This window comes from Tinamus guttatus, unplaced genomic scaffold (genome assembly GCF_059628265.1).
Source record: "Tinamus guttatus ecotype Peru unplaced genomic scaffold, ASM5962826v1 Tinamus_guttatus_pri_ptg000026l, whole genome shotgun sequence".
NCBI lineage: Eukaryota > Metazoa > Chordata > Aves > Tinamiformes > Tinamidae > Tinamus > Tinamus guttatus.
The window spans coordinates 1,035,463-1,053,620 of NW_028288560.1; the positions used below are offsets into that span (position 1 = coordinate 1,035,463).

Sequence of the window (18,158 nt, forward strand, 5' to 3'; positions counted from 1 at the left end):
TACATGTCCACAGAAAGCTGCTGCAAAGACTGTTTAGGCAATCCATTTCTGTGACTTTGTTGTCCTTTTAGTGGCCTCTCTGTTCTCAAAAAGAAGTTTCTTGTCCTTGTTTTCAAGGCCTGTGCCAGTTTTTGATGTCTGTCATTTCTCAAAACATCAGCCCGTGCATTCATTCAGCCCATCATATCAGGCTTGTTGCTATCTTTTGGACGGCAGCTTTCTATTGCTGTTTCTCTTTTCTCAAGTTTTTCCTCTCAAAACAGTGTTCTTGTGAGATAGGCAGTGTAGATAGAATCCCAAATCCTGTGTTTTTCTTTCCTACCTCTTCCCTTTTGAATGTTTTCATGTTCTGCCTCTTTAAATATAATAACCTCCCATGCTGTACGTGTTTTCTTAACATGGGAACAGCAATAGGTAGGTGTTTTGAGTTCTGCCAGATTATCTTCCTTCATTCAGCAGGTATTTGTGTTCTCAAGGTTAGTTGGGAACACAGTGGTAGACTGCAACATGTCATGTTGGTCCTGTTTTTCAGCCAAGCAGCTGATTCGCCATTTACTGAAGACTGACCCAACCGAGAGGATGACAGTCTCTCAGTTTATGAATCACCCTTGGATTAACGTGAGTTCCATATAGTTTTTTACAAGGGAGCAATATGTTAAATCTGACATGCAGAACTTAGTGTAGCTGGACATAACACAGCAGATTTCTGTTAATTTCTGTTAACAGCATCATTAACTTAGAATGCCTTCCACAAAGGTACGTGTGTCTGCAAAACCAAAACTCTTCCTGGTGTTACCAGAGGACACGCAGAGAGGCACCCACAATATCATCCTTGTAAGCAAAAGCCAAATATAACTGTACCTTCTCCGAGGAGGCAGTCACTGTTGACTGCAGCACACACACGTGTTACTCCCTTTAGAATAGTAAAAATAAACCATGCTTACTTCATCAGTGTAGGATTCAGAGAGCTATTATTAGTGGTGTCGGGCACCGCTGTGCATAGCCGTGTGAGTGCAGAGCCTCGTGCTCAGTGGGTGCTCTCAGCCTTGGCAGAGTTCAGAAGCACCCGTGCAAGCAGCAAGGCTTTCGGCTTAGTGCCCGGCGCGAGATTGCCAGATAAGGTTGTCCAGAGCCTACAGTCCCAGTTCAAGTTTCAGTTGATGGTTTGGTTTAGTTCTCTTTTCCTTTCAAACCATTTTTGGAAATAAAAGACCCTTTTTCATAATTGAGTATTTTTTTGTTTCAAACAGGAGACGACAATCCCAAGTGTTATTGAGGTCGGTGGTGCGCAGGCAGTTTCAGGGATCATCTCTGCTCTGTAGATGTCACTCAGAACAATAGCTTATGTTTCTCACCTTCTTCTTACATTTGTGCCCAAAAGGAGGCTAGTCTTGTTTCCCACTGACCAGGTAAAACATCAGCCAGGAACAAAATCACTTGTCCTGTAGACTGCCCTTTTCTCCCATACTGCTGAGCCTCAGAGGAAGGAGCAGAACAGGGGCCTACCTCGTAGCCAGCATTTCTATAACGTCTGTTGTCCAAGAACCTCACACCTCTCAGAAACACACTGAAATGTAGCTGTATAACATCCTGGTGAAGCAGATAATGTCTCCATAGTGAAAGCTGAAAATCTTATTTTTACAAAAAAATCTCTACAATTGGAAGAGAACTCGGACAATTTCTCCAAGTGTTGCAAACAAATACAAATGTAACCACTGATCAGAACTCATACATACAGCATAACTGAAGGCCAAGAAGGAGGTCTTCAGACCTGGTGTTTTGGGAGGAGGTCAACAGGGGATGGGTTTTACTGAATGAGTGCCTAATAGCTAAGGGAGCCAGCACCCACAGCTGTGCCTGTTACACGAAATAAATATTTAACCAGTTAATAAGGAGATAGAGATAAAATCTATAGACTATGACTGCACCAAAGAGCCAAGCTAGATACTGTAGCTGGACAAACGCTCCAGGAGCAGCAGATTTTGCTTTTCCAGAGGATGCAGGAGCCATGGTTTCTGCTTCTGAAACCACTGCAGAACTTGATACAGTGGTACTGTGAGCTCAGTGGAGTGTGAGCATTGCTTTAATTTACAGTGGTGTCTACAGGTATCTCCTTAGACTTTGTTCATGTGTAGCTGCCTCTGTATGAAGTGCCACCACATGAGACAGCAAGTTTGGATAGAAAGCACAAGGAGGGTAGAATATCCAAATGAAATCATGGTTTGGGTTATGGCATGGGAAAAATACCATTTTATCCGTGGTGAATCCAGCCAAGGAGCTGTGCTTTGGCCTTTAGAAATGATACCTTACTCTAATTAAAAAACTCAACAGGTCTTTCGTGATAGGTGAGCATAGATCTCAATTTTATGTCTTAGGTGGAAGAGCACCTCAAGCAAAGCATTGTCTTCTGAACTGTGCCAGGATCCTGAGCCCTTCCTCTGAATAATAGTGTAATTTCCCCTTTTGGGCACATTTATGACCTCATGAAATGGTAATGTCAGATAATGTGTGTGTAGAAGAATATTTCTCCTGGTACAAATGCTAGAAGAAAAAGGTCATATTAACAATTTTAAAGTGATGATTAATGAGTTATGAAATGATGGTTAAAAATACAAAATGGACATAAAAATATATACAACATGGAGCTAATTGGTTGGACTGAAAGGAAACAGAGTTTAGGAAACGATAACTCCCTCCTTTTGTTCTTTACATACATTTTTATTGTATGGAGTCTACAATCCTTTTCTGCCTCATACAGAGTAACTGTATATTAGCTTGTGGGGGTGTTTGAAAGCATGAAGAATGGGGGCCAGTAAAGAAATTTCAGATAAGTTTTGTGACCACCATGTACTTTGAAGAACAAGCAGTCACTTCCTAAGGGTGTTTTCACGGAAAACTCATTTTTATGTTATCCTTTTGCCTAGAGATCCATGGCAGTGCCACCAACTCCTCTTCATACTGCTCGAGTACTGCAAGAAGATAAAGACCATTGGGATGAAGTGAAGGTGAGTCAATCCCAGTTAGGTTTCTTGGAGTCAAGTCTGATGATACACTGGAGAGGGCTGCCTCTTTGGATCCTTATTCCCTTGGAGGTGATGTTTGGATGGTGGTGTATGGTGATAACTGCATGGAAAGGAAGACTGTTGTCTGGGTCTCTTCTGACAGCTAGACAGCTAAGCAGAATGTCACCAAATAAAATGGTTATGATTAAAGGTGTTACTGATGCTACCTCATAAACCACTGTATGTAACCACATAAGAGAAGGGGCAATGCAAGGGAGAATATTGAGCTAAAGTGAAGGAGATGATGAAAATGTAGGAAGGCAGAGCGGAGGGCTAGGCTGCATTCAGCTTTCCTAATCTGTTCCTGTATTGTAAAATAACATTAAGCAACCTTAGCCTTGTTTTGCTGTGACAGCTGTAGGAGATTAAAAAAGGGGGGGAAAATGCATCTGTTTTTCTCTTAATCTAGTCCAGTGCCTCACCTACTGTTTGAATGATGACAATTGAATGCTTCCTGCAAAGTGAATCTATAGGGCAGACTAAAGTGGTTTGCAGGCCTCAATTCTTCCGTGCTGGCCTTTGTCAGGTCGGCATATTTTTTTATAATTAATTCTGACTTTCCTGCACTTAACAGTGCTTGGCATGTAGATTACCACAATTTTTCTGTAATGTATTCTAGTGATTACTGATTTCATTTAGATCACTGATGTGTAGTGTCAGCTGTTAAACTATATTATGGTTAAAAAATAGCAATAAAAGAGGACCTGAATAACATTTGCCTCTCAAGTCAAAGGTGTCATGAGGACATTTTCACTTGGCCTTCTTCATTTCAATGCATTACTACCTTGAGCTTTTGGCATTCCAATAGTATGTGATCCTTATTTCCCTTCTTGGACTAAGCTTTTAGAATATGTAAATTCTTAGACATTCAGTTAAGTGGATTTTTGCTGCTAGTCTTTCTAGAAGTTTAAGATTAGCCTTCATGGGATCGTTAAATTCAAACTTGCAGCGCATACTTAGAAACAACTTTGTGTGGACTCTTTGTTCTAGTTCCTGCTTAACCTACTTTGGTAACAGAGCAGGGGAAGCAGCGCTCTGCCTGCTCTAAGAGGCCCAGACTCAGCAGCAGCCAGGAAGAAATGCCAGGCCCAGGGACATGCTGGAATTTAGGCCAGCTGAGTGTGGTCCTGGGTGCTCACAGGCACCGCGCTGGCTGCACAGCCCATCCTGAATGAGTCTGTGAGTAGAACGAAGCCTTTAGTCATAGTCCAGTGCAAGAGAAAGGGCCCAGCTATTTCTGCTTGCAGCATAACAGGGTTGCGCTCAGTGCATTTGTCTCTTGGCAGGAATGTGGAGTGGCTGCGGTGCCTGTGCCTTGGGGTTTTAAATAAAGGTCTTTCTCTCTTTCAGGAGGAGATGACCAGCGCGTTGGCTACCATGAGGGTGGACTATGATCAGGTGAAAATTAAAGACTTGAAAACATCCAACAACCGCCTCCTGAACAAGCGCCGGAAGAAACAAAAACAGGCGGGCGCCTCTTCTGCAGCCCCAGGGTGCAATAACCAGTGAGGAGAGAAGCCAAGGACCTGTGGGTGGAGGGTAAAAGCTGAAAGGAGCAATTTAAAATGAGTATGATCACCTCAGGCCCTACAACAAAGGCCGTGGCACTGAAACAGTGAAGAAGCCATCCTGCAAAAAGAGGGCAGCGTGAAAGATTATGTTTTTATGACTTGATTCAGGGCTTTCCTTTAAAAGGCTAATTTATATGACGTGATTGTGCTGCATATTGCTAGGGAAAGCACAGCAATACCAGAAATGTTTATGGTTTGGTTGTATCTGTATTGGAGGAGCAGAAATACAGGAGGCAGTCCCTGCTTAAGAATGCGCGAGGCGTTAGCAGCCGTCCACAAGAGTGACTTCTGCAGCCATTCTAAGCTTGGGAGTGGAAAAAAAGCCAAGTGTTCTGCTGGGATGGTCGTAGGAGTTCAGAAATGAGCACAGAGTAAGGAGGAAGGAAATGTCATTGCTCTTTACAAAACTAGCACAGGTGCAGCTCCACTTTGGATGCATCTGGTTAGCATTTCATGCTAGAATTGGTAAGAACAGCCAGTATTTCCAAACTTAACTTCTGAAGATACAGAATATTACCTAAACAGTGAACAACTGTTATTGCTGCTGTAGGGAAAGAAATCCATGTGTTTTCATAACGTCTTCATGTAGTCTTATGTGAAGAGCTGGTTGATCATAGTTTCTCATTTAATAACCTGTTCATTTTCTAAGCTGTAACCATGATGTTCTATCCGTGCCACTGTTAGATCTCTCACTTGTAATGTTTTTTAAATTTAAACATTACTTTTATATAAAGAGCTTTAATTAGGATTTAATTAGTCAGAAGTTCCCTCCAGAGACAATTGCTGTGTTCCTCTTGGAGCCACAACCTTTAGGGCATGCAACTGGACATGCAGCTGGGCGCCAGAGACTGTTCTTGAAGTTCAGGAAAAATACCCTGCGATGGGCAGCGTCCCTACTGGTAGTGACCTCCAGGTCCCAGGCCTGAAGTTTGCTGCTCAGAGCAAAGTTGGAGGGCCTTGGGATCAGCAGAAGAGGGTTACTATTTTATTTGCAGTGTTTTGACAGTGTTTCTAGATCCAAAGAATTCTGCCATCTAATGGGAGGTTGCCTACAAGGATACCATTTTTTTTGTTCTTCTAATTTAAATACCTGTTTTACAGTATTCTGGTCATGGTTTGCTACCTTGTTTTACTCTGTGATCAAAATATTTCCTCTTGCTGTGTATTTTGTTTTGTTTCTTAATTGAGGTGAAGCAAATACTTGTGAAAGTATTACAAGAGTCTGGGATGAAATTCAAGTGCTTCCAGCGATGCAGAACTTTTGTGGTGGGCGCACTGAGTCCAGATGGGTTAATAGTCTCAGAAAAAGGATATAAAGGAAAACAAGGCTCCAGAAAGGATGCAGTTCTTCTAATCTGGAGATTCTTAAAGCCACATGGAGCTTGTTACTTCCACCAAAGATTTGTTTGAAGCTTTGGACCTTATCTGGTCCCATCTTTGGACCTCGTCTGGTCCTATCTTCAAAGCACTGGAAAAAAACTCCAGTCTTCTTTATAAACTGGTCCTAGGGCTTTATAAGCTGGTTTTAATAAACCACGTTCCATCTTTCCTTCCTCCCGCTGTCCCTGGTGAGGCTGAGATGTTGCACAGCTTTGCTTTGCAAGGTACATCCATGTTTAAGGTGATGGGGAAGAGGAGAAGGAAAGTTGTTAATCCTGCTCACACTCAAAGTCTGCCCAACTTGGACTTTCTTTTAAAGTTCTCAAGGGTTTGCTTAGCACTCAGTCTCAGCAAAGATATATTTTTTTAAGTGTTTCAGTTTTATCTATCTAGATAAATCTGTTATTGCAGTGCCTAGTATATATTGATCTATTTTTTATACTGTTGCTTCTTTAAGCTATGCAAATATTACTCACCAGCTGTAAATGATAATACAACAGAGCGCTGTGACTTATCCAGGCTGCAGTGAGAGGGATTAGACCTGGATCCAAGGCCCAGTCCCTTTATCCATATTTTAGAGGGCACTAAGAGCATCATTCCTGCATTCCCATCCCCATGCCTCATCAGGGTGATCCATACTTCCCAACAGGGCTAGGCGAGTAAAACGCGATGATGTGATCCCAGAGCCGGTGCCTTCTCATCGGTTCGACGTGGGGCTTTGGGGCATGTTCCTGTGTCTGCCTTGTTTTCCGTTCCCCAGGGCAGGGTCTTCCTGCTGCATTAAATTCACACTAACGCTTTGCGCTCTATCCTGCAGCAACCAGCCTGGGCGACTCCGGCCAAGCGCCGCAGGGCCCCGAGGAGCTCCAGGAAGGCAGGGCCCAGAGGAGCGGGCAGGTGTGTTTGGAGCAGGGCTTGGGGCCGCCTTCCAGAGGAGAGGCGGCAGCTCCTGGGAGGCAGCAGCCAGGGCTGTCCCGAGCCTTGTGCCCTGCTGCTGCACACCCGGGACTGAAACCATGGGCAACACAGCTGCCTTCTGTTATATATATATATAAAATACTTATAATACTTATTTAAGCAACTGGAAGCCTATATATATATAATCTATATGTATATTATATATAGTGTTTTATATATATATATATATATATATATATATGTAAAGCCAGGTTCTATATTTTTGATGGGTATCGCTCTTGGTGCCGCATGCACCAAACGCCGCCCCGGGCGCGCGCGGCGCTGCCCGCGGGTGCGGCGCCACCTACCGGCCGCGGCGCCGCGCAGCGCCCGCCGGGGGCCCCGCGGGCCGCGCCGCCGTTTCCCGCCCAGCTGTGGCGCCTCGTGTGGCGCCGGCGGAGCAGCCCCGCGCCCCGCGCTGCTCCGCGTCCTGCGGATCCACCCGCCCCGCGGAGCGGGGAAACAGCGGCCAAGGGAGAGGCCGCAGGGAGGGAGGCGCCTGCGAGGACCGCGTGCGTTGCAAGAGCTATTTATTTTCGCTGCGGGAGGGCAGCGTGCAGCTCCCGCCCGCAGCGATGGCTCACGCTGTGGGAGCTGCGGGCCTGGGTCTGGAGGCCAAATTATGTAACAGCTTCTGACTTGCCTGACACGAGGGATAACGGGAGTGCCGCCTGCTCTCATTTCTTGTCCTCTTTTCCTGTTCAGCCTTTATTCGGTCCATGCTCAAAGGCGCCTTAGAGAAAAGGCCACTATAGCAAGCAGGAGGAGAGAGGGGAAGCTCTTAAATATTCACCTATGCAAGCAGAAACGTGCGCGTTAAACTGTGCTCGCGGTGGGAGGAGGCCTTAGTCCGCGTTCAGGTGCTCCGGGAGGTTTGCATGCTCGGCCTGGGGATGCAGCTCGCTGTGGGAAGCCTTAACAGGAGGAAAGAGCAGCAACAGTGGAAGGCAGTGGCCACATAGTGTAAAAGATAAAAATGCTGTTAAACGCTCTTGCAAGCTGACAAGCTGTTTTGCTTTAGGCAGATACTTAAGCACATCTCACCTCTGGAAAACTGCATTCCTAGGTTTAAAACAATGCTGAAGAAACATTTCCCAGGAAGCTTTGCACCATCGAAGAAAACTTTGAGTACTGACTGCAGTTTCAAAATAGGAAGTTTTTATGGTCGGAGAGGTTGGAAGAAGTTAATGGGGCAAAGGGAGTAGGAAATGGAAATGGTATATCATACGGAAAAATAACACAGGGCACGGCTGCTGTTGTATCACATGCCAGGTGATTTTTTTACTGCAGGTGCTACCTCTGCACTGACCTACTAGGATAGATTCAGCTTTTTATTACAGCTTTTTTTACTGCTGGAAGTGGAAGATGCTCCTGCACCCTGGGGAAATGTGGAAGCTCAGCAAAGATCTGTGGCTGTAGGTGAATTCCTGCGTTGATAAATCTGTGAACAGTGCGTGCTGTTAACTTCTGTTTTCCCAAAATGGCCAGCCCTGTGTTCCAACAGGTGCCGGCGACGCGGGGTCTGCCCTGACGGCGCAAAGGCAGAGGCATCGCTGTCCGCAGGCTTCCCCGGAGGGCTGTGGGTGCAAAGGGAGCGCGCTGTGTCGCGGCACGTGTGGGGCAGCAGGAGACCAGCTGCAGCTTCACACAGCTGGAGGCAGCATCGGGACCGGGCTGTTTTGTCTGAGAAGGGGTGTTGTTCATGAAAACATCTCGGCCTTGCTTCAGTTTGGCTTCTCAATCGGATAATAACCACCCTTGAGCTGCCTGGGGCTCCGGGGTCCAAATTACCTGTCAAGTCTTGGCTGCCTGGACAGCGCACAGTTCCCCACTCTAGAATGCAGCTACTTGGTTCATGGTTGCAAATCTGCTCACAGTCTTGATCCTGGGGCTGCTCTGCAGCTAAGTTATTCAAAAAAAAAAAAAAAAAAAAAAGGAGGAGTTGCACCATTTTCTTCCCTGTTAAGCTTCTAAAATTATTTTTATTGAATTTTACTACATTCAAGTTAATTACAGGTATTGCCAGCATTGCAACTACGTCTTAACACACCCCCTTTTTGCATTAACAAAGAGCATAAGTGCTTTTTCTTCTTGAGAGGGATGCTGGAAATAGTTTTTTTTTTTTTTTTAATGAGTTATATTCAAATTTTTGAAATTAAATAGCATGGTTATTTTGCCTGATACTATTCTTCTGAAACTTCCAGGCTATATCCATTTGGGAAACTTGGAAGAATGTTCTCAAGAGACATTTCTTATTGCCTAGCTACTGAAACACCTGCTAAAGCCGAGCTCTTTAAAAAAATGAAAATTATTTAAATGTGGAAAAGAGTGGGTTGATCTGGAAAAGAAACTTCTCAAAAGACTAAAATTAGAATGGAATGTGTTAGGAAAGAAATACTGGTGGGGGAGGAGAATTCAGGTTGTTAAACTGAAAATGCTACTGCTTGGGTAATGATCAAGGAAATTCTGGTTGGGGCATTAGCTGCTGCTCCAACCCAGAGCAATTTTCTGCATTCAGAAATAATTAAGTTTCCCTAAAGATGGATATACAACACATACTCCTTTTTTTTTCTTTTCCCTGAGGTAATCCAAAGTAAGGCTGGGTTTGATGTTTATAAATGAGACTTTTGAATAAATAGGTCTTTTGTAGGAACAGCTAATAAGAGATATATTTTGCTGCTTAACTTCTGCTCTGTCCTCGTTGTCTGAGCGATCTCCCTTTTTGCTTTCAAAGGGAGATGCTTGAAAAGATGAGGCTAAATCTGTTCTGCTTTCAGAGACTTTGCATTTGTGTCTTGCAGCTCCTCACTGCCTATGACTTCTGTCTTGCATAAAAACCTCAGGAGTTGTCTCAAGGTTAACATGTTTCATGGTGCAAACTCCTCTTCTGCTCGTCTTCTCTGTCCTCTGAACCTCTTGTGGTAGTTCAAAGTATGGAAGATCTTCAAGGAATACGCACTGGCAGGAGAAATCCACCTCCTGATGTGGTGAGGAGGAAGGGCACGAGCAGTAAGGAAATGGTAGGAATAATGTCCCTGTGCTGTGCAAAACTCCTCCTGCTACAACATGACTCTCCTGCATCTGAGGCAATACAAAAGCTTCACGAGGAACCGGGCAGGCTGGGACACAGTGTGGTGTCTGCCTGTTTGAGAATGGTTTGAGGGTAAATTCTTCAGCATTTCTAGGTGGCTGTCGTTGGAGGTAGCCCAGCAGTTTGCCATGGAGGATCCCTCCAGAGGTTGAAGCGCTTCCTTTGTCGTGGTGCTGTGGCAAATGTGCAGGTGGGAGCTGTACCATCAACCCTTGCCGCTCCTGCGTGGGATGTTTTGAACTGTGGAGATTTTCCCCTTTATTCAGAATAAGTAATTTCAATTCTGTAGGAAATTCGCATATTTTAAAATCCCATTTCCTGTGGGATTGCAAACTTTTTCAGTCACCATTCAATTACCATAAAATTGTTACTTGATGTTGCTGCTACATTTTCCCACTGATAAGTAGCCACTTACAGTAGAAACACTTTTATTTCCCTCTTCTGACTTTTAAAACCACAGTGGAATACTTCATTTTACAACAAAGAGTAGAATAAGATCGACTAGTGGTCTGTCCGTTAACTCCTATGGTTTTCTTTTCCTTCTCAGTTTTGGTAATCTGTTCTATTTTACCCTGCCAGGAATTCTTGGGGACTTTTTGGGGAAGTACTTGAATGCCGTGTATCACTTCTTATATGTATGCATTTTAAAAAAGAAATCCTGTAGAAGCTTTTTGCTATGGGATATTTAAAATGTGAGGAGTAGGAAGGAATAGAATTTCCTGATTTAAAGTGACTCAGCTAGGTCTACCTCTGTATTACATAACAGATCGTCTGCATCCAGCTGTAACCTGGGCTGGCACTAGATAGAGCCATCAAATGTTCTGTAGCTGAATTTGTCACTCTTGCACAAAGTTGTTTTCTGAGCTGTTTCTCAAGAACAACAGTTAAAAGTCGTTAGCTCTAGGAGCACACAGCTGTCGAGGCACCTGGTGCTGCCACCCCAGACCTCCTTCATGTCAGGTTGTCACATTATGTGCTTGGCTGGCAGGAATCTTGCAATAATAAGAGATTCCTTTAGTATGTTAATATTGTTTGCTTTTATAGCATAGGTAAAGTCATCCTCCCCAACCTTCTTTTCATAATTTCAACTTAACATGAAGTGTAGCTTATTTTCTACATAAAATCTAGGTGATGATGATTTGTACTAAGTAAACTCATCTTACAAATTTTTTTTTAAGGCTGGAATTTTTCTGTGTAGTACTCCTGAAATCATGTATTTGCCTTTGAGGTGCATCATGTTCTTGAAATTAGAAAATGATTTCACTGAAGACTTAAAAAAGGAAGTTGATGTTTGTGTACCATGTATGATTAAATATGTTGAACTAATAATGCAGAAGAATCTAATTAGTCTTACCCAGGCAACTGAAAACCTTGAGCTTGCTTGATTGGAATTAACTACTCCATACATGAAAGGTGAAATTTAATTTAAATTTCTATTAATCAAAAAATAATTCTGCCGATGCTTTTTTTTTAATGCACGAGTCTTCTGTGTTTGCATGGCAGAAATCTCTGTGTCGAGGCTGCCTGTAAATGCTGTGTTGTTTCATGTCTTTTGGCCTGTTTGTGAATTTTAGCCTGTATAACACCAAAGGAGGAGGAGTATTTGAGGAGCACAAGCAGATTTGCCCTCCCACTTAGTTTTTGAAGTTATTCCCAGTATCCTGGATGTTATTTAGAGTGCCTTCTGCATGCTTTGCATGGTGACCTTATGAAGAAAGGGTGCAATATTCTTTCCTGCCGGATGACAGGGAATTATTGAACACCTTAGGGTGTTTCACGTAAGAGGCCTGAGGTTTAACTCGGTGTAACGCTTGCAGAAGAGGCAGCAGAAGAATGAGGTGTGCTTGTGAGTCGGAAGAGAACCGAGAAGCTGCGTGGGCTGCACGGAGCCGTGCTTCAGCTGTCCCTGTTCCTGCCCCAGGGTCAGACTTGGTGTCAGTGTGGGGCTGCAAGGGGGAGCAGAACCCAGGTCTCCATAATGGCAGAAATTAGACCTTGAATTCCTTTAATTCCTCCATTAGAGGGCAATTTGTTCCTCAGTTAGTCCTTCCTCCACTATTTTTGTTCTTGTCACTACCTATAGGACCACTGCGCCAGCTGTAAAATTTATGAAGGGAGACTAGGACGTTTCAGACCATGTTTGTGATAAATGAGCAGCCCAATCCGGGCAGACGCAGTGAACTCCAAAACCTGAGTGTGTGCTGAGTATCAGCACGGGATGTTTAAAGGAGTTTTGTCCTTACACAGCTGGGGACCAGATCCTGTGTCCAGCATCAGAACTCTGCTCAGATTTCTCCTATTCATTTTATTTTTATCCTTATATGAAAGGTGCAGTCCTGTAGAAGAGTCCTGTGCTCTCCTTTTCAACTTGAACATATGTGGCCTCCTGCTGCTTTCCTGGACTGTCGTCTTTGGAGGCTGGTTGGGAATGGAGAGACCATCCCCTGCCACTGGAGAGTATTCCCAGGCAACAGCTATTGACAAAGCGGAGATAATGTCCCTTTGAACGTCCCCAATTAGGATAATTCTGGCTTTGTAGCTGTTCATTCATTAGCGGAGAAGTAAATAGTGCAGACAGAAGGTTGTGAAGCAGAGGGTTTATTCACTTGTTTTCTAGTGTTCTCTCTGGATTAATGAAATGACTCACAGGCAGCAATAACATGATGCGCAGGGAGATGGAACCAGAACTGTAGGTGGGATGTGCAAGGCGAAATCTTTTGGTCAGGACACCCACATCTCACCATACTTACGTACATGACTCCGTTCTCCTTCCTAAATGTGAAGGATGGAGCCTCTGGCAAGACAGCCAAACCCTCAGGGCAAAAGGATCCTGTGGCTTCTAGTCAGTGCAAGTAGATCTTCATGAAAGAAAAGGATGGCTGGTGAGAGAGTAGGATTATGCAGGTGCTACTGAACGACTCTGCAAGATTACCTGGAAGTATTTGCAGACTTTATCTCCTGCCTTGAGCAGGAGGAGGAATGGAGCGAGGTAGGGGAGTCTGACCCGTAGTGTCTCTGCCTGTGACCACCTCCAGACTTCTCTGTGAATTCCCTGAAATGCCCATCCCATCCCCATGCTCAAATCCTCGCCACTCCTCCAAAGTGCTCAGGGTAGAGTAGCGACACTGCTGTTACTTCCAAGATATTCCAGTGCTTATTGACCTTTGAGAATCTGCAGCTGGCAGACTTGGAAAGGTCACGTAAGGAATTTCGGGCAGAGAGGGAAGCTGCGCCCCGAGCGACGCTATCGCAGCTGCGCTTCTAACACGGGCCCGTCGGGGCTCTTTGCAGCTGCACCTCTCAAGCAACACCCAGGGCCATCTTTCTGGAGACTGTTTCCACTTTTGAATCGCTTGCTAATAGAGACGTACTGCATTTTCATGATAAAAACTGTGTGTGGTGGAGCACAGGTATATTTTGGCTGAACAGCAGGAATTTTCAGCCAGGTTCATCCAACTGAAAGCGGAACGAGAGAGGGATAATTAGGAAATCCTGATAGGAATTAATTATAACATATCCTACCATAGGATATGAGACTGAGGTAGAAAAAAGAACACATCACATAGGTGCTTCTCAGGTTTTTAAGTTTAGAAAATACTGCAGAGCATTTGCTTGAAACTATAACAAAAATTACTTGTAACTGCATTAGCTAAAGGGAAATAATGTGGATAATGCAGTTGTACACATCTCTCCAAATATGGCTGTTTCTCCATGAGAGCACAAACTGCACTAAAACCTAAAACCATGAGCCAGCTCCCTCTCTTGCAACTTTCCCAATTCATAAACCATTAAAAAATTGGTATTTATCCAAGATGTTCTATTTATCATTACTTAAGATTGTTATTGGTAGATTCTGGATTAAGTTTCATTTTGAGGGGAGCCATCGCATCTGCAGTGGAGCTTTAAACTGCACAAGGCAAAAAAGAAAAAAAAGGGGGATGAAGCTGAAGAAGGAAGAGCAGCTTGTCAGAGCCTGTAGAGAAGAGGAGAGGATAATTAATCAGACAAATGGAGATGGAGAGCAGGTGTGCAGAGGGAAGAGTCTGATGGCGCAAAAAGGCAGTGGAATGAGAATGGATGTCACAAGAGGTGAGTCTGAGTTTTGCTTTGTTTTGTAAATGACAAACTGCAGTTTTTTTCTGTCGGCCTGATCTTTTATTTAAAAGAAATTCAGCCTTATAAACAGGAATCAAAGCAGGAGTATTCTTTAATTTTTTTTGAATAGTGGTTTATATAATGTAAATAAATTGATTCAGTGCTGACCCTGTAAACAGCGCAAAATGAGCCCCCTTCACAAGCCTATAGATTTCAGTAAATGACTAAAATATTTAGCATGAAATAATAACTTCTATAACAAGAGTAAGAAAAAAAAAGAAATATATTAAAGATGCTAAACAGGGAAGGGAAATGTAGGGCAAGGGCAAAACCAGTGTTCCCTGATGAGCTTGTAAACAAAACATTGCAGTATTTAGGTCAGTGCAGGAAGGCAAAAAGTATGGAATATAAAGCAAAGTCACATTGAGTAGCTAAGCTTCATACCCAAGCAGACGGTCTAAGATCAGTCCTGTGCAGAGCAGGAGCATCCCCTGTTTCTCCAGGGAGCGGGAATGTTGCTGCTGAGCCTGGAGACCATCCGAAGGGACAACTCCTGCCAGGCTTGTGCAGCTGCCATCGCTTCCTGTTGAGAGAGGGAAAATGCTCCTTGCATCCCAAAGCGGTTACTCGCAGTTCCCCCCCAGAGCTCCTCTCTTAGATGATGAAAGGAGACGTTTGGAGGGACAATGTGGAATGCGTGAAAGGCACCACGGAAGAGGGGAACTTGAGGAATCCTAAGGCCACATTTCTAGAGCTTTTTAGTGGGGTTGTCTCAGCTGACACCAAAGCTGAAGAATTCGGTTCTTGCCAAACAAGTGAAGTTCTTTAGAAGTAACTGCCTCAAGTGTCAGCTCAGTCTCCTTAGAGCAAGCAGAAACGCAGAGAGACAAGGATTGTACCTCCTGGAACAGCAGGGTGCAGATAGGTGGATTCACGTGACTAATTCGTGTCATTCCTCCCTTTCATTTGATTGAAGTTTGCACCTTTGCCAGAAACTTGTAGCTGACACTAAAGAAAAGTCTGTATCTGAGCCAATGAATGTCAGTGCCTAGTAACTGATGTTTAATAGTGTGATTTGTCATTGCCACGGAGATATTAGCAGGGGTCGGAGATGGTCTGTAGGTGTCCCCATCCTTGCATATAATACAAATATTTTGTTTATTTGTAGAAAGTACTTGGCTTACCAGTTCATCAGAGTTTTCCACTAATTGAAAGACAACCTTTCATCTGAGAGATCACGTTCTATGTCCCAGCTCTCTGTGGTACAGGAGAAAAAAACAGCAGAGCTCTTCCATTTCAGCTGCAGAGGAAGCAAACTGCCAAAGTGTTTGCAGCAACGCTCCAGAAATACCGTGTAACCATTTCTTCCTTTTGTTTTAAGGTTAGTTAGAGAATATGCTAGCAACTGAAGGAATTTATACATACACAGACATAGTAAGGCAGACTCCCTCTGTCCCTGAGAATCTCAACTAAGATACATTCCGAGGACCAGCTTCACCAGAAAAGAATAAAAAGGAATCAGCTGTGACAGGATGACACACACACACACAGGATGTTTGCAGTAATTTGCCTTCCCTCAAAGGTCTACATGGAAACAGGAAAAGGTAAAATCATTCGTGCTTAGGATAGGCTGCCCATACTGTGTTTTTCAAGGTCATTGCTGTTCTTGAACTCTTGCTGCTGCAGCTCCTCTGCAAATAGTGGAGTGGAATTTTATACCCTTTTAGCTAGGACCCAGCTGTAAACTAAATGTCTAATCATGATCTTAAATCTGTACTAACGAACTTTCAAAAGACCCTAAAATCTAGTCTCAGGATGGTGTTTATTCCTGGAGTTTTTTGGAAGCTTTTTTAATAATTGCCCTATCCATGCTGTGCTGCCAGATGCATTTCCATCCTAAGAGTTTCATCATTCCGCTCTAAAGTGAAAGTCCAGGAACATTTGTCTACATTAAAAAAAGAAGAGATCATGTGTATTTACTACTTGTGGAAGAAGCAGATAGGAAGGCTTTACTGGGACGTCCTTTGCTTAGCTATAAAACAGGCTTGTTATAAGCAGCTTCTCTCAGGCTGCGTGAGCCCTACAGAAGATTCCCATGTTTCCCTTTTCCCGAGTTCGTTGCAGATGCGCGAGGCAGCGTGAACTCCACGCGGGACCGCGGCAGCTCCGGTGACGCTGCAGAGAGCTGCGTGCTCCGGTGGGAGCACCGGTGACACCAGATCTGTGTCTTGCAGTGAGATCACAGCCGTAGGAACAGGGGTTCAGTTCACCTCATCTTGCACTGCAGGTAGCTGCTGATGTGCCCATATTTTAAATAACATTTTTCCCCTTACTCATAAGCAAACCTATGTACAGAGCTTGCAGCCGAGTTCCATTAAAAAAAAAAAAAAAACTTATAGCTTTTAGATGAGGTCTTTTATGTTCACTTTTATTATCAGTACCTGGAGACCTGGTATGTTGTATAAAGATTTGTCCGGGTAATTATTCATGGTTTGCCCATAGGAAGTGCCCAAAAACCAAAACAAAATATAAAATGCATAAAGCCTCCATGTAGATGCTGGTGGGTCTTGTTTCTTCTGCTTTCCCTAGAGGAAGCTGTAAATTCCTTGTTACTGATCCAGTAAGTTAACAGTGCAAAAGTTTAAAGCAATCATGAATCATTAATTTGCATTAACAGGAACCCACAGAACAATCAGAATAATAAATTCATGAGAAAAATGGCTTCCACAGAGAAATCCGTTGCCTGTCTCTCTTTGCCCATGCTATTTACCCGAATCCAAGGTGAATTTCTTTTCATCCTGTAGTGGTATAAAAATTCAGAGTCATCTTTCATCTGCTTCCCAGTGAAGAGAGGCGATCCCAGCGTACCGCAGGGCTGCTCTGCTCCAGCCGGTCCCCATCGCGCGGCGCGGTGTGCCCGGTGCCCACCATGGGTGCTCTTACGTGGCTTCACTGATTTTATGAAGCCTTTTTATTTTTTAGCATGAGCTTCTGCTCTGCTGCAGGGTCCCCACATTTCATAGAAATGCAAATGGAAGAAAATTGCTCCCATAAATCAATCTTACAAGAAAGAGCTTGCAGAAGTAGGACGAGGTAGTGTCCTCGGATGCTAGGAGGGGGAGAGGGAGCAGGAAAAGGGGGACATTTAAATTAATCCTTCCTTCTGATCGCTGTGCAGAGTGTGGTTATTTTATCATACAGTTATATTGAAGCTCAGGATCACCTTTTTATGATTTTATTTATCGTGTTTTTCCTTTTTTCTGTTTCATTTTTTGTAGAGCTGTAAGTTTACTGGTGAAAGAAATATTTTAAAGTTGGTTCTGTGTCAACCCTAAAAAAAGATGTGAGTCTTTCATGGATCTGCCATCGTTTCTGTCGAAAATGGCTCTTTTCCCTTGGCCTGCAAAGAGACTGGAGTTGTCTGTTACCAGCAACACAGCGATGACCAGATGAGTGCAAAACATCCCAGAGCACAGAGTGAGAGCACGTAAACCTTACAAATAATCTTGAATAAATCAGAGGGAGCCGGAGAGATTTGCTGAGCTCCTTTGCAGATGTGGACAGGTGGGTAGTTCCTCACTGCAAGGGTCACTGTTTTCCCTCTTGCTTAGCCTGTGCTGGAGATTTATCTGTGTTCTTCTGAACCCTGAGCTCAGAACATCACCAAGGAGCAGCGAAGTGGGTGTAGGAATAATTGTTCTGCTTAAAATTCATGTGCTATTATAATCTGATTTAGTTTGACAGATAGACAACCAATAATCTGGTCCTTATCTTGAACAGTTCTCCATGTGGATAACACTGGAAGATAAGTAAATAAGGTTGATTGTGATGTTGATCTGGTTTTATTTGAATACTTTCTCAGGAGTAAAGACTAAATGGCAGGTTTGTAGGCTACTACACACTACCTATTAGTCACTTTTAGTAAGTAGTTTTTGTCTGAAGTGATTTTGCTGTTACATTTTTTCCCTGAATATATTTTATTTCTGTTATTCTGTTCTGTAT

At 43.7% G+C, this 18,158-nt stretch overlaps 1 protein-coding gene across 1 annotated transcript in view; it reads left to right on the top strand.

Moving 5' to 3' along the window:
- The window catches only part of MAPKAPK3 (MAPK activated protein kinase 3), a 35,069-nt gene extending 29,651 nt beyond the window's left edge, over positions 1-5,418 (top strand). Inside the window, exons 8-10 of the mRNA XM_088527173.1 lie at positions 533-618; positions 2,925-3,005; positions 4,413-5,418. Coding sequence (XP_088383299.1) covers positions 533-618; positions 2,925-3,005; positions 4,413-4,571 — 326 coding nt within the window. The 3' untranslated portion in view covers positions 4,572-5,418. The remainder of the gene's footprint in view (positions 1-532; positions 619-2,924; positions 3,006-4,412) is intronic.
- The last annotated feature ends 12,740 nt before the right edge of the window (positions 5,419-18,158 follow it).